The sequence below is a fragment of the Sciurus vulgaris genome, assembly GCF_902686455.1.
Source record: "Sciurus vulgaris genome assembly, chromosome: 6".
Classification (NCBI taxonomy): domain Eukaryota; kingdom Metazoa; phylum Chordata; class Mammalia; order Rodentia; family Sciuridae; genus Sciurus; species Sciurus vulgaris.
The window spans coordinates 58240135-58263749 of NC_136466.1; the positions used below are offsets into that span (position 1 = coordinate 58240135).

At 33.9% G+C, this 23615-nt stretch overlaps 1 protein-coding gene across 2 annotated transcripts in view; it reads left to right on the forward strand.

The window, feature by feature from the left end:
* Positions 1 to 23615, forward strand: part of SLC12A2 (solute carrier family 12 member 2) — a 102223-nt gene that overhangs the window by 14003 nt on the left and 64605 nt on the right. For both annotated transcript variants that reach the window (XM_079143449.1, XM_079143448.1), the window contains exons 2-4: positions 12055 to 12174; positions 12868 to 12943; positions 13229 to 13324. In XM_079143449.1, coding sequence (XP_078999575.1) covers positions 12055 to 12174; positions 12868 to 12943; positions 13229 to 13324 — 292 coding nt within the window. The remainder of the gene's footprint in view (positions 1 to 12054; positions 12175 to 12867; positions 12944 to 13228; positions 13325 to 23615) is intronic.

Here is a 23615-nt window from a genome sequence, read left to right on the forward strand (position 1 = left end):
GAGACAGTGTCTTGCTCTGTTGCCTAGTTTGGTCTTGAACTCGTGCTCAGCAATCATCCTGCCTCAGCCTCCAGAGTAACTGGGACTACTGTGTCAATGCCTGACAACTGTTATCTTTTATTCACTCTTAGCTTATGACGTTCAGTTATACTGTATTTGTAACTCATCCATTTTTGTTGCCATTTATCTTTCATTGTATGAATATACTATACTTTCTTTATTCTGCATTTGTGGGTGTTTAGATTGTTCTTAGTTTGGAGTAATTTTAAACAGTGCTGATATGAACATTTTTATATAAGTATGCTGCTTTATAGAAGTGATGTACTTGTGAATAGAATTGCTAGGTTAAATGGTATGCATCTCTTCAAGTTGCAATAATGCCCATTTTATCCCCCCAGTTTTTTTTTACCAATTGATATTCATACCAGCAATATACAAGAATTTTTGTATTCTATATAATCATCATATTTTCTCACTTTGTCTTCTGACACAGTATAAGGTAAGTAATATCCCCATTTCATGGTTTTAGAAAAGGAGGACCAGAGAAGTTAAATAACATAGCTTAGTGAGTGATAGCTGGGATTTGAACCTAGATCTGACTTGGGAGCTAATACTTCTCATTTCACTCTACTGTTTCAGGGCAATATTTAGAAAATGAAGTGACAATAAAAACTGAATATTCATTACCACATTTAGTATATTTCAATGTTGCCCTTTTTTGGGGGAGTACTGGGGATTGGACCCAGGGGTGCCTAACCACTGATCCATATCCCCAACCCTTTTTATTTTATTTTGTTTTATTTATTTATTTTTTATTTTGAGACAGGGTCTTGCTAAGTTGCTTGTGGCCTTGCTAGGTTTCTGAGGCTGGCCTTAAACTTGGTGATCCTCCTGCTTCAGCCTACCGAGTTGCTGAGATTATAGGCATGGGCCACAGCACCCAACCATTTACTATATCTTTGATAAAAGCGACAGGAAAGGTCTGTGCTGCTTTAGACCCTCCATTTAATATATATTAATGGAGTGAAGGTGAGTATGTAGATTACCAATAAAATTTTTAAAACTACATAAAAAAGATATTTATATGTGTCATGAAGGTAAGAAAAGGACACTGATAAGAAACTGTGTAGGGTTGTATGAGAAGGAGGAGGCTACACCAAGACTGAAGGATGAGAAGAAATCAGCCTTCTTCAAAGTGCGTTATAGGCAGAGGGGACAGCAAGCCAAAAGTCTGTTATGAGAAAAATAGCTTTTTTTTTGGGAAAAAAAAAAAAAAAAAGCAAAATTTTATCCAATTGAATGCTGTAATTAGAACTCAGTGATTTTCCAAATTAAAGTATGAGTTTGAGGGGGCATAAGAAGTTTCAAGAAAATTTAATAGAAATAGAAAAGTGATCTATGGTTGGAAAAACAAAGGAACTTTATATCTGGAACAAGCAGACTAATGTTTTTTCTTTTCTATAATCCTGTCAAGACTTAACTATTTATGATAACAAAATGCTAACAAATCCAAAGATTTTTATGTGGATAATTTTTATTTTTCAAGCTTTCCTAAAAAAGGCATGAGTGTATAGTTGGGCCTTGGGTTTCAGAAATTGCAGAGGGAAAGTATATTAAAAAAAAAAACAAAACAAAAAAACTTGTATGATTTGAAACATTGGCTTGAGGTGCTAATGAGGATATTTCATTGGAAAAAAAAAATCCTAGATAACATAGAAATTGAATGATTGGTATATTTTAACCACCATCTCTATTGCAGTAGCTTCCAAATAAACTTCCAAAGATAATTAATACATATAACTCCATATCATACTTAAACATTATATATCTTCACAGATGGATCTCTACATACTAAAGCAATTCTTTCTACTCCATAGGTGATATAGTACAGTTGTCTGCTACCATTGTCTGGGAGGGGATTTCATAGACACTGTACCATACCGTGGGGAACCTTTCTAAAAAGTGTGAAAAGTTAAAAACAAACAAAAAACTTCCCGTGGGACCATCCAGTACAGAATTTCTGCTATCCTTTTTATGAGGACCATGCTAAAAGCCCTGACTTTCTGTGGAACAAAAGAATGAGGGAAAGATGAAGTTGAAGAGCAAAAATAGCTGGGGAATTGGGAAGTTTGAGCAGAATAGATTTCTGAGTTGCTTGTCTTTCATTCCCATGTCCAAAGAAGATACCTAAAATAATTTACCTTGACTCCCTGGAATATGTAGAATTCTTGTCCATTTAGAAGATTATCTTCTCTGCCATGTTAATATAAGCTTCATGATTTTGGCAAGTTAACCTCTCAAAAAGCTGTTCCATTTGTGAATTGGGATAATGCCACCTGTGTCTCTAAGATATGCCGATTTGGGGAATAGCACTTAGGGATATGTCTGACACATAGTGGGCATTCAGAAAATGGTAACTGTCATTAAAGTTAGCCAGCTGGATTATGAGGGTCTTACATACTAAGAATTATTAGTTTATCCCATAGGTCACAGGTAATCACCTAGATTATCTGCATGATATTTATAAGGATCTTGTTTTTTTGAAAACTATTTCTTTGTATCTTGCAGTATTGCCTAACACAAAAAAATCTGGTATATATCTCATTACACAACATTTTTTTTTCTGGTTGGATTTTATGCCAGAATTTACCCGAACCCAAATATGAGAAGCTGAGCTATTCCTCACCCTACAAATTCTTATCTAGAATTGAAATCTTTAAGAGTAATACAGAAAAATTTATATCTGTTCCTCTTACATTATTCTAAGTGTTTATAGGAAATATTAAACGAATATCTCAGAAACATGAAAACAAAATATTTAACTAGGAAGGCAGCTTGTTACACTACTAAATAAATGTTTTCATCTCATTTTCTTTAGCAGATATTATAATTTGGGATGTAATTTAAAACTTCTAGAAAAATTATTGTTTTGATTTTATCTATGTGTCATCTCCTTTAATGTTGGACTTGTGACTTTTTTGGTGACTTCTATTTAAACAGAAGTTTTTAGCATTTAGATGATACAGGGTGCCAGAATAACTTAAACTTCGTTAACCTGAATTCAGGTAAACAGTTTTCTGTTTTTAAAATTTCTACATTCTCTGCCATAACTACTGCCCAGTACATAGCACCATCATCTTAAGAAGTAACTTATTAAATGAATAAAATCTTTTTTTTCTTTTTTTTTCCCGGTGCTGAGGATTGAACCCAGGGCCTTGTGCTTGCTATATCCCCAGCACTGAATGAATAAAATCTTTATAGTGATGCATCTCGTCTCTCTTCATGTTTCTTTTCTGACCCTTTAGACTATTTGTTAAGGTTTGATTTACAGTATAAAAGGGTACATCATTTGTATTTGGGATAGAATTTTTATTTCACAGGTCAAAATATGAGAAAGCTTTTCCATATAATTCTTTATTTAGTTTTCATCTTGCAGGGTACATGAATATTTGACACATTTTGTGACAACGCATTCTATTGTGCATAACTTTGTCTTATTGTAAAACTAAAACTCTTTCATATTCAGCTTTCTTTCTATTCAATTTTCTTCATCTGTAATACATATTCTTGCTTCCCTCCCCTGCACGTTGGTACCAGGGATTGAATCCACAGGTGTTTAACAGCTGAGCCACATCCTTAGCTCTTTTTTTCTTTTTTCTTTTGGGACAGGGTCTTGCTAAGTTGCTGAGGCTGACTTTGAACTCAGGGTGTTCCTGCCTCAGCCTCCCAAGCTGCTGTGATTACAGGCTTGTGCCACATTCCTGGCAACATCCTTGCTCTTTTGATAAGCAGATGCCTTATATGGTCTCCCTGTTAATCATGTAAATTAGCATATTTAAGGATAATTTTCTGGAGATGATGCTAAAAGCACATTTGTTCTTAAATAAGTGGACATTTACATAAAAGCAGATTTGCATTTGGTTCATGAAACATGGTCAGAACTTTATACTATGTGAAAACAGACCGCAGGCCATATCACAGGATCCCCTGTTTCTCAATTTCACACCATTGAATACTAATCCAGTCAAACCTGTTCATTGGCTACTACTTTACAACCTTTGCTTTAAATTTTGTATTGACCAAGCAACAATAGATGTTGGTGAGGATGTGGGGAAAAAGGTACACTTATACATTGCTGGTGGGGATGCAAATTAGTGCAGACACTCTGGAAAGCAGTGTGGAGATTCCTTAGAAAACTTGGAATGGACCACCATTTGACCCAGCTATCCCACTCCTCAGCCTATACCCAAAGGACTTAAAATCAGCCTACTACAGAGATATAGCCACATCAATGTTCATAGCTGCTCAATTCACAATAGCCAGATTGTGGAACCAACCTAGATGTCCTTCAATTGATGAATGGATAAAGAAACTGTGATATATATATATATATACATATATATATATACACACACTATATATATACACACAATGGAATATATATATGTATATGAATATATATGTATATATGTGTGTGTATATATATATATACACACACAATGGAATATTACTCAGCAGTAAAGAATAAATTATGGCATTTACAGGCAAATGGATGAAATTAGAGAATATCATGCTAAGTGAGATAAGCCAATCTCAAAAAACCAAAGGATGAATGATCTCTCTGATAAGCGGATGATGACATAATGGGGTGGGAGGGGGGCAAGAATGGGGGAAGGAGGGACTGTATAGAGGGAAAAGAGGGGTGGGAGGGGTGGGGGGGAAGGAAAAAAATAGCAGAAACAAAAAAAATAAAGCAAGGGTATATTTTGAAAAATTTTTTGTATTGACAAGAAAATGTTTAATTGAAAAAATAGGTCACATAATAGTGTATGCAGTATGATATTGAGCTGAATAATTGTATTTGTATGTGTGTATACATCTTTTTTTAAAACAAATGTTTCTTAATATATGCATAGAATAAAGCCTGGTAGGAAATAAACCAAAATATGATTTTAATTGGGAAAGAACAAAAAAACTTTACACTATGGGTATTTCAGAGACTTGTTTGAGAGTATTAAAGTAAGAGGATCCCAGTTGCAATAGTAGTTAAGTGTGTGTACCTGCCTTCGCATACTGTGATAGGTCAGAGCTTCTGAACAGGTACAGCAGGTATAAAATTGACTGGGCACTGAATGTGGATGTAATCCCGGGGAAACTGCTGCCTTTGCTCTTACAGGGTCAGCTGGTGGAACAACCTTGTTCTTACCAAAGAGTGTCCAGGAATTGAAAAGTCAGGCCACCATAGAGTAAGTTTCCCATTAATTCTTTTGAATAAATGTGTCACTGTCTCATATTCCATATTTGGCACTGGCACTTGAATTTAAACTGCTGTCTTATAATCTAGTATCAGTTAGTTTAATAGCCAAGAGCTAGAAGCCTCAACTGCTTTAGATGGCTGTTTTATTGGTCTTTATTTAGAAACCCTTAAGACCCACCAAGGGAATAATATTGGTGGGAAGGGATTATCTCCATTTTACAGAAGAATAAACTGATTCTTAGAGTGGGATTATAACTTGAAAAGTAAAATGGGTACTATTGTTATTATCATTGTTACTTTGAGATAGGTTCTTGCTCTGTTACTCAGGCTGGTCTTGAACTCCTGGGATTTAGTGATCATCCTGCCTCGGACTCTTGAGGAGCTGGGACTGCAGGTGCATGCTACCACACTAAGATAAAGTGATTTTCATGCAGCATTTGACTGGATTAAATATCTAATTTAATAGAGTCTGCCTTATATAATGAAAAATATCCTGACTTATGGTAGAACACTTGTCTTTTATCTTTAGCCTCTACTGAAAAAATAGCAACGCTGAGGGCTATAATGTGCCTAACATGGTGCTTGATAAAATGAATTAATAAATATTTGCTTAATGAATAAGCATTGATTCTGTCTTATGCCCAGAATTAAATGCAGCATCTTCAAACAGTAGAACATCAGAAGTTACTTTAGACCTTTTTTTTTTTTTTTTTTTTTTTTTTTTTACTTTAGACTTTTTAATGTGTTAAATTTGGTTAAGGGATTGGAACATTTTCCTGTTTAAAGATACTGCTATTTGGGGCGTTCTTCAGTCTCCCTGGACCCAATATTGTGTCAACCTAGAAGAACCTAAAGAGAAATTTTAGTACAACTCTGTTCAGTTGATTTTAAAATCCCAATAAAACAACAAGATATACCCCTCCTCCCAACATTAGTAGGTTGTTGTTTTGTCTATTATGCCTGAAATCACCGAGCAAAGACACTTTACCAAGCCTTTATCAGGTTAATTGTAAAAGGAAAATAAGTTTGTATTAAAAGTGAATAGATTGGTAATAAATTACCAGAAATCTGTTTTATTGGTATTTTCACTGTTCTACGAAGTTTGATTGTTTAAACATCTTGATTTTTCTTCACACAGTGAAAAACACTTTATCGGCCTACTCTGGAAAAAAACACATGATCCAAAATCATTCTGGTGATATATAGTCACTTTTCTGGGTAGTACCATCCTTGTTCAGTGACAACATAAAGACTATGTTTGTTACATTGTACATGTGATGTGAAAACCAAAGAAAGAGAAGGAACTATAATTTATTAATGTCATGCATATTTAAAAATGTGAAGTGCATTGATATGCATATTTTTGCACTGATAAGAATACACATTGGAGACAATCCAACAGTCTATGTTACAGAGCTAGTTAAAGCCAAGGTTTTTTATTATGATTTTTAAAAAAATAAATAATACTTTTTCCTTCAAAACTTGAAAAATGTAATTGTTTTAGAAAGAAATTTGGTTACACAATAGTTTGCTCTAAAATACCAAAAAAATTTTAGTATTAAGTAAGATTTAATAACTTGATATTTAAAGACTTGTTTCACTGAACTGGGCATGGTGGCACCCTATAATTCCAGTAACTTGGAATGCTGGGCAGGATTGCAAGTTCAGGCCAGCTTGGTCAATTTAACAAGAACCTAAGTACCTTAGTGAGACCCTGTTTCAAAAATAAAAAACAAAAGGGCTGGGGATGTATCTCAGTGGTACAGCACCTTTGAATTCAATCCCCAGTACCAAAACAAAACAACAACAACAAAATTGTTTCACTGGAAAAAAAAAATATCAACATTAAGCTAATAAGCAAATGTTTCATGAGCAGTGTTTTAGGTCTAGCAGAATTGAAATGTGACCATTAATATGTAAAATATAAATTAGTAGATCCAAAAAAGAAGTTAATTTTTATAAAAAGGATTTAAATCTTTCTGCCTTTTTGATCCAGTATTTTTTTTTTTTTTTTTTTTTTGACAGTTCTTAGTTTTTACTGAAACCTTCAGGAACTAAAATTATATCCAAAAAAGAAAAACTCTTTTCTTTTCACTTAGAAGAAAGTCACTACTATAGCACATCGACCATTTCTTTTTCTCCTTTGGTAAGGATTAGAATAGTAAGAATAGTGGAGCTGTCCCGAATTTAAGGCGGGAAGATGATGACTGCAAAGAAGATTAAGTGTCTGGAGTGGATCATCTTTAGGCTCCAACTTGTTATGAAAAGTAGAAAGTATGTGCTGGAGTACAAGCAGACTCTGAAGGTGATTAGACAGGGCAAAATGAAATTGCCCACCCTAATGACTGCCCAGCTTTGAGGAAATTTGAAATAGAATAAACATCTTACACAGATGGATGTCTGATGCTGGTGACAATAATATTGAATTGGGCCCAGCATTCAGCAGATACTACAAAGTATGCAAACTAGCTGTCATTGATCCAGATAATTCTGATCTCATTAGAAGCATGCCAGAACAGACTGGTGACAGGTAAACCATGTAAGACTTTTCCTTAAAAAAAAACTTGTCAGAGAACTTTTATTTAAAAAAAAAAAAAAAGATGCATATAAATGGAGTCCAACTCTTAGAGGATATCAGAAAGGGAATTTTCATATCGTGTCTTGTACTAGCTGGCTATTCAAGTTAGCATATATTTTCATCTTCCTAATTTGCCTTGACCTTTAAAAAATAAAAGCTTGCCACAACTAGTTAAAAAAAATAGTAAATGTTGAAGCATCCAAGTGCTATCCTCAGTATTTACAGAGGGTTGAAACTTAGTGGGGAAGTCTGATCTGGAAATGAACTTGAGCCATCACTTTTGACTTGTCACATGTAGATGGTATTTAAAGCTGTGAGTCTGGTGAGATAACCATAGAAATAAAATATAGCATGAGAAAAGGATACAAGTCTAGGACTAAACACTGAAAAAAGACTCTTTTAACATTTAATTATAAGATAGAAGCAACTGGGAAAGAGTGGTGTTTCAAGAAAGTGGGAATGGTCTATACTATCAAATACAGCTTGAGAAGTCCAGCAAAAATGTATGTTAGATTTGGAAGCAGTGAAGTCACTGGATGTCTTAATAAAAATTTTTGATGTGGTAGTGGGGCAAAACCAGGTTGACTTGCATTTAATGTAAGATTGTGTTGTACTAGTCATTTATTGACTTTGGCTGGGGGCAGGAAGCAATAAAAAGTTGACTATGATCAAAGGAGAAAGAATAATCAAGTTGAGGTAGTGCTTTGAATATGAAAGGGACAGAAGACATCATCCACAGTATAAAAACTTCCTTTTCTTAATCCCCTGTAAAGAAATAATAATCATGGAAACCAGAATTCTCTTCTTATAATTTACATAATACTTGGGGAAATGTTGAGTTCCCATGTTTTTTCTCTAAGTTTCTCTCAATTTTGTTTCCATAGTTTTACCCACTGGCTCCTTACCCTCAGCCCCTGTCCTAAGTTCCTCTCATGAATTTTTCATCTGCTTTATAGGGTCTTTAATTATCTTCTGGCTCCTCAAATTCAATATATTCTTTTCAGGATGACATAATTTACGAGTATCTTTATTTACTGAAGGTCTGCTTTATCTGGGTCTTCCAAATTTTTTCCTCCCTTTCCCTCTTTTTCTAGTTCTGTTCTCATCCCCACCCTCAGTCCCAACTTGGTAGACTCAAGATCACTGTGATACTTTTTGGAAGATTACTTTCCTGAATTAATTTGGTCCACTTCATTTAAATGGCATTATCCATAAAAATATTTATGTTCTTTTCATTTTATGTACTAGTGTAGAAAAACATAGTGTGAAACATAATCCCATTTCTATATGTATGTCAGGTAAATTGAAGATTTTCATTTATGTACCTTTGTATTAGCCTAATTTATAGTTCATATGTAAATATTTGACAGTATTTAGCATATTTGACCTTTTTCTTAATGAGATTTTTATATAATTTCTTTTTTCGGGTGAGAGTGAACATATTGGATGGTTGATTCTTCTGAAGCTAATATACTTGAAGAAATAGCTGAATATATGTGTGCTTCTGTGGTAGAGTGACTTGTCCACCTTGTATGAGGCCCTGGATTCAATTCTCAGCACCAACAAAACACAAGAGAAACAACAACAAAAAGATTAATATGGGTATTCATTTTGGTTTCCTGATATTTCAGGAAATTAATTCAATTATGACCTCAATTTCATTATATTTAAGTTTGATAATTGAACTACAAATAGCATACTTATTTGATTTTTAACTTTTATTGTATTTATTGTATTTTAGAGATTAACTTAAACTTCTTAAAGCTAACAGAAGATGATTAGAAATTTTGTTTTTTAATTTGGTGTAGTTGCATCTTCATTTCATACACTGTGGAAAATCTTTGTTGTTGTAGTTGTAGATGACCATAATATCTTTATTGTATTTATTTTTATGTGGTGCTGAGGATAGAACTCAGTGCCCTTTACACATGCTATGCATATGCTCTACTACTGAGCCACAATCGCAGCCCCTGGAAAATCTGTTTTTGAACATAGTTGTAGTAATGGTGGAAACTAGTAGAATTGCTAGATCTTCAACTTTGAGGTGGAATGCTGATAAACACCCACAGCAGAAATTTTAGGATGCCTGCATACTTTTGCATTGCTAAAAAGACACCCACATTGATACTTAGCCTTGGAAAAAGTAGCTCATAAGGTTACACACATCTTTAGTTTTTTTTAAATAGAGTTGGAAAGATAGGTATTTTCTATGCATATTATAAACATTATATTTACTTGTAACACTTGGAAGTTATGTAATATTTTAAAGTCTTCTTTCATAAAATAATTAAAGAGACTATACATCCTAGAGTAAAAACTAGGACACTTTTGTCTACTTTGAAGTTAATTGAATTAACAGGCAAACTTTTTCTGTTCTGCTTTATTTAAATAATTGAACAATTAAGTCTTCAATTCCTTTTAGGAATCATTTTTACTATTTGGGATATTTATTGACTATTTATTGTATGGAATACATTTGACAATCTAAGTAAAACCAAAGTAGGGTTGCTCTTGTGATTGAGTTATATAAACCTATGGTCAGTTTTTCCGGGCTTTTTTTGGTTTTGTTTGTTACTTATATATATTTCTAACAACTTTAATGTTTAGTGGTTATCATGTTCATAGGAGATTCTAAGCAAAGCAAGGAATAGCAATAGACTACCTAAAGACAAAGGTAAGTTTGTATTATTATGTAGATTTTGGTCTGTGGTAATGCTACAGTTCATTTCTTTTAAAATAATTATATTCAGAATTCATTTATGGGTTTGCTCTGAAATTGGTCTTAAAATTTTTATTGACTCTTTTGCATTTAAAGAAAGCCCAAACTATAGTTGTAATTTGTTCCCTCTTCTTGAGAATATGAATAGAGGAGGAATCACGGGAATATTATTTAGAACATCTTCTGTATGTCAAGCCATCTCCCTCCTCCCTTTGTGTTCTGCTTTGGAAACCTGTCATATTCCTTTGGTGTTTTGGGACAGAAGGAAAGTTAAAAACAACTGAGAAGGAGAGAAGGTAGGGAATGAACACTAAGAATTACAGAATTAGACCTGAAACTTTACCTATTTGGTTGTGAAAATGTATTGTTTCAACCAATTCATGTCAGAAATTTAAAAAAATTAACAAAGGAAAACACCAAGATATGAATGAATATTGTGAATCCTGCTGTCATGGACTATGATAAATGATGAGGAAGAATTTTAAATTGCAGATGTTGAATTTCATATGTAGGAAGTGTGACAAGTAGGTAATATGGATTTGTGACTTGAGAGACAAGATTTGAATTGATTGACCTAGCTGGCTTGTACTCTGCAGACAGTATTCACCAAGTGCTGTAAAATTTAAATTTTTAAAATTGGTTTATCATGACGAGGTTTGAATTTTAAGAAATCTGAGTGATTAAAACTTTGAGTTCATTGCTTTACATTTTTGTCAGGGGAAATATTCAGAAACTTTATGTATTTGTCAATTTTTTTATTACCATAGCAAAATACCTAGAGCCAGGCTACTTAGGAAGAAAATAAGTTTCTTTAACTCATAGTTAATAATTCTTTCTTTACCCTACTTTTTTAAAAACATATTTTTAGTTCTAGTTGGACCATATACCTTTATTTTATTTATTTTTATGTGATACTGAGGATTGATCCCAGTGTCTCAGGTGTGTGAGGGAAGTACTCCACCACTGAACCACAACCCCTTCCCACTTTTTTTTTTAAATTTGTGCATCATAGTTATACATGATGATGGGATTTGTCATTACATATTTGTACATGCACACAGTATAACAATATAACTTGGCCAATATCACTCCCTGGCACATCCCTTTCCACCTTTCACCCCTTGGTCCCTTTCCTCTCCTGACCTCCCTTTAATTTTTAGGAGACCATCACCTTCCTTTTCCTTTTTCCTCTCTAGCTTCTGCATATGAGAGAATATATACAACTTTTGATCTTCTGAGTTTGACTTATTTCACTTAACATGATGGTCTCTAGTTCCATTCATATTGCTGCAAATGCCATAATTTCATTTTTCTTTATGGCTAGATGAAATTCTTTTGTGTACATATACCACATTTTCTTTGTCCATTCATCTTTTGATGGACATCTATGTTGTTTCCATAGTTTGGCTATTGTAAATTGTGCTGCTGTAAAATGGGTATGTATGTATCAGTCACAGTTAATAATTCTTAAGTATAATGTACATTTCTCTTTATGACTAGGAACCTTTTGAGGATGGCTTTGCAAATGGGGAAGAAAGTACTCCAACCAGAGATGCTGTGGTCACATACACTGCAGAAAGTAAAGGAGTCGTGAAGTTTGGTTGGATCAAGGGTGTTTTAGTATGTATTAACAGACTTAATTTGAGAGTTACAGCATTTCTGTTGATTATAAAACCTACCTAATATTATCATCGATTCTCAAGAGAATTATGTTTTCTGTTTTAACTATGTATGAAGACCAAATTAATGTGCCTCCTTTCTTTTTTGATATTCCGTAGAGGAGATAGGATACTTATTAATTTAACCAAATTTTTCTTGATAAATGAGGAAACTTTCAGAAGTAATTTAAACAGCCAAAAAAAAAAAAAAAAAATACCTAAAGCATGGCAGAATAATTAGACTATAATTTTTTTAAAAACGTGTGAACAATTAACATTTTGTATTGAAAAAAATGTAATAGTTTAATCTGCTAACTACTCATGAAATAAGGATGTTGTAAAAAAATAAGCAAGATTTAAACTTATGTTAAAGGGAATGTGAACTATTTTTAATTGCTAAGTCATAGCATTTTTGGTACCTTTCTTGTGTTACTTCTCCTGCTTCTGATGTTTGTGATGAGCACATTTATTTATACACATGCATTTATATGTTACATTATATTTAACTAAAAAGTAAGCTTTCTCATTAAGCTTTTACAAAGGAGACGTTAGATTTAAAATCTATACATCTTCTATAGTTTCCAGGGTATGTTCTTCTACTTTATATTCTTGATTACTTTCTTCATCTGTGTTGTGGTCTCTTTTTTCCTCCCAGGTACGTTGTATGTTGAACATTTGGGGTGTGATGCTCTTTATTAGGTTGTCATGGATTGTGGGTCAAGCTGGAATAGGTAAGTGAAGTTACTTACTACATAATTTGAGCATAATCAATAAATAAAATAGCACATTCCTGTGAGTTCTCAATCTCATAAAATTCAAAGGAGTCCCTCTGAGTGGCATTTTCCTTTATTATCAAGATTCTTAAATTAATTTTACTTTTTCATAATTCTGATTTGATTTTTCAAAAATGGGATTAAAAGTAACTAAATTTTAACTTGTAAATTTAAATGTTCAGGCCAATGGCAAGTTTAATTAAGAGTACATGTATTCTCAATTTCTTTCCTTTCTCCCTAAAGGTCTGTCAGTCCTTGTAATAACAATGGCCACTATTGTGACAACAATCACAGGATTGTCTACATCAGCAATAGCTACTAATGGATTTGTAAGAGGAGGTAAATTCAGTCATTTTCACTTCATTATATTATAATTATTAAATAGATTTAGATTTAAATCTTATTTTTAATTATTTTTGCCTTAATAGAAGGAATATACCAGGTGTGTATAGGCAAGGAAGTTGTTACTGAGCACTACCAAACTATTATATTTGAATATAAAGTTTTATATTAAACCATTTTCTTACAACACATGTATGATTTGAAATATCTAAAATGTTCAGTGAGTCTGGTAGCAAGATGGATCTTCTAAGTAGCCTTTTTTTTTTTTTTTTTTTAAACTCGGCTGCACCTTGTTACTTTCTCCTAAGCTTCAGCCCTTGGATCAGAAACATGCATCCTGGTATTTGGTCAGTATTGTACAAGTATAATCTTATTTTCCCATTCATTGAAACTGAGGGAGTACCTTCCCCATGTTCTAAGAGCTTGTGAGAGTTGTGCCTGGGACTTTGAATTTATACCTTCAAGTCTAGCTGTCTTCTGTGAACACCCTGAGGCCTCTTTCATTGGAGTCTGCAAGATTTGCCTTCTGTGATTTTGCCTTTCCCAGAGAATGCACCTAAGAAAACAAGAGAATGACCTTGAAACCCCTGAGAAAAGAAAAGAATTCCATTTTCCAAATCAAACTTATCAACCAGTTGAAGTGAGGAGAACCCTGGAGGAAAGGCAGAGAATGTTAACCAGCACCTGTGAAGTCCATAACAAATCGACTGAGAATAGAATCCACCTGTTCCATCTGACTTGTTTATTTTGAATATACCTATTTGACATTATGTGATCAAAATTTGTTCTTTAGCTGCATTAGATTTTTTGTGAGGGAGGCAGAGAGCCACATTGAGCTTTTCATTTTTACCATAATTTTCATCTATTTTAGACACCAGAGGATTCAAATCAGTAAGCCCTGGGAAGCTGGTAGCTCATATCGATATGATTATCACTGTGTTGAGCAAGCATCATTGTTTACTGAACTTTTATGTTTGTATTAGTCTTATTGAACTATACGAGAATGCAAAATATGAATCTGTCTAACAGAGTTAATCAGACAACACTAAATGCTTCATTTTATCTGACATTATTGGGTTTAAAAGTAGGAGGAGAAAAGGGTGTGGTGTTGGGTATTTGCAGGGCATCAGCAAGTCATCAAAGAATTTCTCCATATCCTCAAACCTTAGCATCTAGTTTGTGAGTCTTTATGAGAATGGATCATGAAACCACAGACATCATGAACCCTGGATCGTTTTACATTTGAATCTGAATCTTGGAAAGTATAAATTTTCCTGGATTGTGCCCAAAATTCGTTTCATTTTTCTTTACTACTAATACTTTACGTACATACAGATAGTCACAAATTTATCTACCTTGGAAACTATCCAATGTTTTCTATATTGGGTACCAGGGAAAGTGTGAGAACCAGTGAAGCTCTGTTCCAGCAAATTCATATGTTTTATAATTTTACTAATGTTTCCTCAAAATGGAAGTTTACAAAGGAAGACCCTTTAGAGAGAAAGACCATTATATCATAAAATTTGGAATTCTATTACCAGATAGTTGTATAAATAAAAATTTAGCACATTTGCTGAAATAGTCCTAAAGAAGATAAAAGAGAAAGTTGTTAATGTTAAGAGAGGACCAAATGATATAACACATTAGAAGGCACTTATTTTTCACTTCTTGTTAGTGACTTTAGACACCTGACTGGTCTTTGTAAAATAGAAATTGAGCTGCTTCACCTGTAGTATTTCCTCAAGATTCTTTCAGTTAATGTAAGACCTTCTGTTTCCTGAGTTTCTGACTCATGGACTTGTAGCTCTCCAACAAAGAGTCTTGGTATCATGGAAAACTAGTATTCCCCACATGGGAGATAGTAGATTATAAAATCAAGGTAACTTGCACCCCATATGCATGATTGGAAATACTATATATGTAGTATCATGCATTTTATCCCACAAGTATATAATTTTTAGCTCTCTCCATTAAAATGACTTTGTAATAAATGACCAACCCGGTAGCAGCAAGCATCCCTAGTCTCATGTTGTGAATTTCCCCTGAAAAGAATGAGGGAACCTTAGAGACATGACTAATTCCAGATGTGGACAGGAAATGGTCTTAGTCACTTCATATCCAAAAGTAAGGAAGATAACAGAAGCTACTAGTTATATCAAAAGTACCCAAGAGCCAACTTAAGGAACCAACTTAAAGAAGCTAACACTGGCTGAAGTTTGGATAATTTGAACAACTCTAATATTTGAAATAACCAATTTGAATAAAAACTTTATGATAAAAATCCATAAGTTCACAATAAAACATAAAAAACCTCATGTCTCACCTTTGAGAAACACTAGGGAACCAGCTTGAAATTTGATAAAGTTGAATGGTTTAGTGTTCAATCAAACTTTCCTGAATGAAAGTTTTCTTACCAAAATGTAAAGTAACAAATTGATAAGAGATTTGTTCATTTGGTAATAATTCTACAACAGCAAGTGAAGAATGGAAGAGAATTAGAAAATTTTAACTCTGTAAATTCTTTACTTGATAAAAGTACCTGTACTATTTCCTAACAATTTGAATCTGAATTACATGATGATAACTCCAAAAAGCATTTAGTAGAATACTCAGGAGAGTTAAATGATAATACAGGATGATGATAGCAGGGAATCTCTATGGAAAAAGGAATGTTTTTTGTTCAACAGAATTTTAAAGGGACAAAAAATATGAAGGTGTAAAACTGAAGAGCCTCAGTCTATAGGTAAGAATTCTGTTGGTCATTAACCATAAACGGTACTTTAGGGTGTTATCAAGAGTACCTGGAATGGATCTCCTACAGCCCAGCCACTGGATACTTGATTTGACTGCCTGCTTTGTAAGGGTTACTAGTGGAGGGTGATAGAACTGGAACAATCCAGAGAATCAAGGTGTTAAGAAAGAAATGGAGGAATGGTATGGTAATAGTGATATCTGGGGACCCATCTAAGCTTTTCTATGAACTTTTAAGTTGATTGATAAGGAAATGTTATACCTAAAATATTATTCAAAGATTGGGAAACACTCTTAGTATTTTTAAATTGAAGAGTCCCTGCTTAAACTTGATGTTTACTCTTATTTTTATAAAAAATTAAAGAAACTATTTTGAGGCAGTGTTCAACAGTTTTAGTTATCTTGATTCTTAACTGAATTATGACATCTATTTTTATTTTATTAATAGTGAATGTCTCATTCTTTTTGTAAAAGGGTTGTTTCTCACTCTGGAAATATGTTGAAATCTTTACTTTTCCTAGGGTTGTATACTTTTTACCATAGAGATTTTATATTTTTGGTTAATTTTAGCATTGGCTTAAATAATACATTTTAGAGATTAAACAGATGTCTAGAAAAATTGTAGTTGTTTTTTACAATGAATTTATACTGCCAACTTGCAAACAAGTATAATAATGTTCAATTAATATGGAAACATGGTTTCTGGAAAAGTCAAAATTTAGGAAATAAAAAATACTTAGTTTCAGACTGATTAGATTGTAATTGAAATTGGAATGCTGTTTAAAGTCACTGGCAGCAGGTTAGAAAATCATCCCTTCAGTTTTTTGCCTCCTACAGGGTAAGAAGACTAGTGCCAGTTAGTTAACTGATGGAGTTGGCCTTCATCTCTGGCACACTGCTTTGCCTGAAAGATGCATTCATACTTTTTAAATTATTTCAGCCTGCTGGGCGTCTAAGAGTTTTTCTTGTTCTGCAAATCAGTCAGTGTTCTTGAGAGCTTCTGTTTTACAAAATTTGTGTGAATCCTGCTGTGATTCTATAATTAGATGGTACTGACTTTATTCATATCAACAATTCCTAGATTACACAAACCACACTCTCATCCTCAATTAATGTGCATATAGACTCACTTAAAGAGAGTAGAGGATAGCCTCAGGGAACTGAACACGTATAAGATGAACACAGTATAAATTCTGATTTTTGAGTCATACTATATTAATGAATGAATGAATTAGCAATGGAAGGAAAAGATTCTTCAACCACTGTGTTTTGGTACATTTAACTAATTTAACAACAGATCAATGCCATTTCAATTAAAAACCCAAATTACATCAAATTTCAGACATGTAGTTCTGAAAAATCTCCAATCAGTATGAACCTGCCTAGTATATGACTAAGGTGAAGTTTTATATTACCTGTACTTCAGTCAGTCAGCAGATAATTATTGAGCACTTTGTGATAGACACTGGGTTTATAACAGTGCTAAGTCAAATAAGATCCAGTTTTCTTGAGCTTTTGCTCAGATAGTAATAGTACTGTTATTTTTTCAGACCTGGCTGCTAGAATCATACCATGGTTTTGACATAAACAGTAACTTGTCAAATGCAATGTTGCTTTGATAAATGTTATCCCATATATAGATGAGAGCAAAAATGAAAATTACATCTTTTTTTCCAGTAAAAGTAAATGTTATGCATATTCTGCTTGTGAATCCTTTTTAAATGTCTACATCTTTTTCCTTTCTCCAAAATAATTGAAGACCTCCTCATTTTTGTTGCAAAACATTGGAAGTGAGGAAAAACATTTTCCACATTTTGACAAAAAGTGCTTTTAATATTGGTAAAAACAGGTTATCACTGATTTTTTTTGTTTCATCCAAAACTATTAACTATTAATTTCTAGCATTCCCAAGCAAGAAGCTCTCTTATAATTCAGCTCCATAGTTCTTTTCTTTTCTTTTTTTTTTTTTTAAACTTCTTGTCTATTAAAAGTAATTCATTTGAAGTTGTAACTTTTCAGATCATCGAAATGTTTGAAAAGGCTGCAAGAGATATTTCTACAGCAGTTTCATGAGATTTTCTTAGTTTTACATATAGCATGTTTTCGATTCAGTAAAACACTACTTGTAGGTTATAGGTAACTCAGATACACACACACACACACACACACACACACACACACACACACACACACACACACACACACACACACACTACACATTGTACCAGGTATTGAACCCAGGGAAATTTAACCACTGAACCACATCCATAGTCCTTTTTTGCATTTTATTTAAAGACAGGGTCTCACTAAATTGCTGATGCTGGCTTTGAACTCATGATCTTCCTGCCTTAGCTGCCCAGCTGCTAAGATTATAGGCATGCCCCACCATTCCTGGCAAGTGAATAATTTTTCTTTCTTTTTTTTCTTTTTAATTAAATTTTTTTTATTTTTACAGACTGCAGTTTGATCCGTTGTACACAAATGGTGGTACAACTTTTCATTTCTATGGTTGTACACAATGTAGATTCACACCATTCATGTAATCATAAATATACATAGTTTTATACTGTCTGTTACATTCTACTATCTTTCTGTCCCCCCACCCCCTACCACCCTGTTTTCCTCTACACCATCCGAAGTGCCTTCATTCTTCTCTTCATCACCATCCCCTCCGCTCCCCCACCATCCACTCTCATTATATATCGTCATCCACTTATCAAGAGAAAACATTCGGCCTTTGATTTTCTGGGGTTGGCTTATTTCACTTAGCATGATATTTTCCAACTTCATCCATTTACCAGCAAATGCCATAATATTTTTTTCTTTATGACTTCATCAATTGAAGGGCATCTTGGTTGGTTCCACAATCTAGTTATTGTGAATTGAGCTGCTGTGAATATTGATGTGGCTGCATCATTGTAGTTTGCTGATTTTAAAGTCCTTTGGGTATAAACCAAGGAGTGGGATAGCTGGGTAAAATGGTGGGTCCATTCCCAGTTTTTTGAGGAATTTCCATACTACTTTCCAGAGTAGCTGCACCAATTTGCAACTCCACCACCAATGTATGAGTGTACCTTTTTCCCCACATCCACACCAACACTTATTATTGCTTGTGTTCTTGATAATAGCCATTCTAATAGGAGTTAGATGAAATCTGAGGGTAGTTTTAATTTGCATTTCTGTAATTATTAGGGATGATGAGCACTTTTTCATAGATCTCTTGATCACCTGTATATCTTCTGTGAAATGTCTACCCAGTTCCTTAGCCCATTTATTGATTTTTTTTTGGGGGGGGGGCAGTGCTGGGGATTGAACCCAGAGCCTTCTGTTTGCAAGGCAATCACTCTACCAATTGAGCTGCATCCCCAGCCCGCAGGTTTTTTGTATTTTTAATGTAAAGTTTTTTAAGTTCTTTATAAACTTTGGGGGTTAGTGCTCTGTCTGAGGTGTGTGTGCAAAGATTTTCTCCCACTCTGTGGGCTCTCTTTTCACAATATTAATTGTTTCCTTTGCTGAGAAAAACCTCTTTAGTTTGAATCTATCCCATTTATTGATTCTTGCTTTTATTTCTTGCATTATGGGGGTCTTGTTAAGAAATTCTGGTCCTAAGCCAATGTGATGGAGATTCGGGCTTACTTTTTCTTCTATGTGAATAATTTTTTTTATTGTAAACAAATGGGATATATGTTGTTTCTCTGTACATGGCGTAAAGGCATACCATTTGTGTAATCATAATTTTACATAGGGTAATGTTTTTTGATTCATTCTGTTATTTTTTTCCTTCCCCCCACCCCTCCCACCCCTCTTTTCCCTCTAAACAGTCCTTCCTTCCTCCATTCTTGCCCCCCTCCCTAGCCCTAACTCTAATCCTAAAACTAACCCCTCCCACCCCCCATTATGTGTCATCATCCACTTATCAGCGAGATCATTCGTCCTTTGGTTTTTTGAGATTGGCTTATCTCACTTAGCATGATATTCTCCAATTTCATCCATTTGCCTGCAAATGCCATGATTTTATCATTCTTTATGACTGAGTAATATTCCATTGTTTAAATATACCACAGTTTCTTTATCCATTCATCAATTGAAGGACATCTAGGTTGGTTCCACAATCTATTGTGAATTGAGCAGCTATGAACATTGATGTGGCTGCATCACTGTAGTATGCTGATTTTAAGTCCTTTGGGTATAGGCCAAGGAGTGGGATAGCTGGATCAAATGGTGGTTCCATTCCAAGTTTTCTAAGGAATCTCCACACTGTTTTCCAGAGTGGCTGCACTAATTTGCAGCGTGAATAATTTTTGACATGGGTTTTTTCTGTAATGATTAGCAATATTTTAACTTGGTTTCAAAATTTAATTGGATTATTCTGGTGCTCATTTGCAATGATAGATAGCATCCAGTTCTGGTCTGAAGATGTCATATTTGTCACTTCACCTTTCCTTATTTGACTTAATAACACTGCATAGTGTATTTTTTTGTAAATCAGCTCATTAGAATATATTTTCTAGAAGATTAATGCAAAATGAATGTTAGGTCCATTGTAATCCTTTTGTACGTCCAGAGTTTTTCCTCAGAATTGTACACAAGGTTGCTTTTTTCTGGGGAGAATAAAGTAGGTAGTTTGCCTCTCTTGCAGAGGATTTTGAGTATGTGTGTTAATTATAGTAGATGAATTCTGAGTAGAATATCTAAGTAGTTTTCTTTCTTCTTGATAATTTTATTACATTTTTGTTATTTTCACCCTTTGATTCCTTGTTCAACATACCAGCTGAACTTTATTTTTACGAAGTATCTGTGGATAGTATAAAATATAGAGATGGTTCTTATTGTGTGTATGGACCATATCCTGCAAAGGAAGTTTTAGGCTATTACACATAAAGTTGGTCAAATATAGAAGTGTTTTGTGTGAATGTAGATTTTTATATTAGTCAAGTAAATGCTAAGGAGTAAAATTGTTGGCTCAAATTTAACTTTTGTAAAAGAAACTGCCAGACTATTTTCTAATGCCTGTATCATTTTACTTAGGACTGATTATAAGCTCCAGTGAGCTCCAGTTGTTCCACATTGATATCCTCACTTGTACTTAGTATTGTCTTAATTTTTTTGTCATCCTAATGTGTGTATATTATTGTCCATGGTGTTTTTCATTTCACTTTCATAATGGCTAAAGATATTGGACATCTTCCCTTATACGTAAGTGTATACTCAAATCTTTTGCCCATTTTGGGGGCCGGGTCATTTATTTCCTTTTGTTTGGACTTCTTACTATTGAGTTTTGAGAATTCAAGAAAAGAGAGAAAGAGTATTCATCAGACAGGATGCACAGTTACTTTAAGTATGTCTCTTATCTTTGTTTTCCCTCAACGGCGTAATTTGAAGAGCAGTTCTTAGTTTTGACTTTGTCCAGTTTATCACTTTCTTTTTTGGATCAGTTTTTCATGTCATATCTAAGAAATCTTTGCCTAGCCTAAGTCACTAAAATTTTCTTCTTTTAGTTTTCTAGCTTCAGGCTATACGTTAGATGCATCATTCATTTTTGGTTAACTTTTATTTAGGGTGTACAATATGAATCAGGATATCTAGTTATTTCAGTATCATTTGTTGAAAGATTATCTCGTCTCTAATTACCTTTGTGATTGTCGTCAAAATTTAATTGATCCTACATCTGTGGATCTATTTCTAGACACTAAATTATTCCATTCATCTTTGCAAAAACCTTTGTAACTCTTGTGCATTAGGTAATAGAAGGTACTACTAGGATCTGTTTCTACGTAGCAGAAGTTTTGACCAAATGTATCAGGTTTTGCACATCAACAACCAGCTCTCCAAATCTCTAGATATTATTACATGCTGAGTGATTTAATTTAAATTCTGATACTAAATATCTGGAGTTAGTGCAGACCCCACAGGGTGGGGTTATTCATCCTCCCTTTCGATGCCAATTGCAAGTTCAGGCATTCTGTACTTCTGACTGACCTACTGTACATTGGAGGCTTTCACAACCTCTTTCTCAGGCTTGATGATTTGTTAAAATAGTTCATAGAACTTAGGAAAACAGTTTACTTTATATCACCTTTATTATAAAGGCTGCAACTCAGAAATAGCTATATAGAAGAGATCCTTAGAGCATAGTATAGGGGAAGGCATAACAGCTTTCATGTCCTCTGCAGATGCAACCTTCCTGGCACTTCTGTGTTCATCACCCTGGAAGCTGTCTAATCCCATTGTTTGGGGTTTTCCTGGAAGTCCCATTATATGGGCATGAATGATTAAATCATTAGTCGTTTGTGATTGGATCGATCTTCAGTTCCTTTCTTATCCCTTCTCTTGAGTTTAGGGACTGGGGCTGAAAGCTCCAATCCTCTTATTTCTTTGGCAACCAGCTCTCATTTTGAAGCTATCTGGAGAACTACAAAGAGTTGCCTTGTTGACATAAACTCAGTTATTGTGGAAAGGGAGTTATTATGAATAACAAAAAATGCCTCTTACCTCACTTTATCACTCAGGAAGTGTCAAGGGTTTTAGAAGTTCTGTTCCAGGAAACTGGAACAAAGACCAAGTATAGATATATATTTTTTTAATACCACAGCATCATGGCAAAGAAACGATTTTTAGTATTTTCTCTGATTATTGAATGCAATTGTAATAAAGACTTTATTTTTTTCTAACAAGTTTTAAATAATTTAACTTTTCAACAAGAGTAAGAGCTAGGCAAGGTAGTCATTTTAGTTTGGATTTTAGTTATGGAACTAAGTAACAGATCACTTAATTCTTTCAAATGACAAAATTCAATGATTTGAAGATCTTAATTGGCTTTATTTTCATTTCCAGAATCAGGCAACACTTCATTACACAAAATAGAAAACGTGTTCTAATGAGCCATGAAGAGGAAGGTGGTTTTATAGACATAGGCTGAAAAAAGCAGAAACAAAGATCAAAAAGCAGGTTGGTCATTTCAGAGTAATTTCCTCTTAGGAGAGGGCAGACAGACAGCAACAGAAAAATAACTAACTCACATGAAGTTAGTACATGTTACCTTTTCCTTGTGTAAGGATTAACGCAGAAATATACAGATACATAAAAATGTATATATATATATATATATATATATATTTTTTTTTTTTTTTTTTTTTTTTTGTACTGGGTATTGAACCCAGGGGTGCTTTACCACTGAGCCACATCCCCAGACCTTTTTTTTGAATTTTGAGACAGAGTCTCACTAAGTTGCTTAAGGCCTTGCTAAGTTACTGAGGCTGGTTTTGAACTTGCAATCCTTCTGCCTCAGCCTCCCATATCCTCTGGAATTAGACATGCACCATTACACTCGACTGGGCAAAAAAAAATTGAAACTGACCTGTTTGGGAAATTTATATCTCATTTACGCTGGGGTTTCTTAGAAGGTAGGATGAATAGTTTAAGCTTTGTTTTGATGACATGGAACTTTACCAAGAGCAACTCAATTTTGATATTTAATTTAATAATTTTGATATCTGGTCTGTTAGGCCCCAGTGTAGAAGCCTAGACCAAACCAATA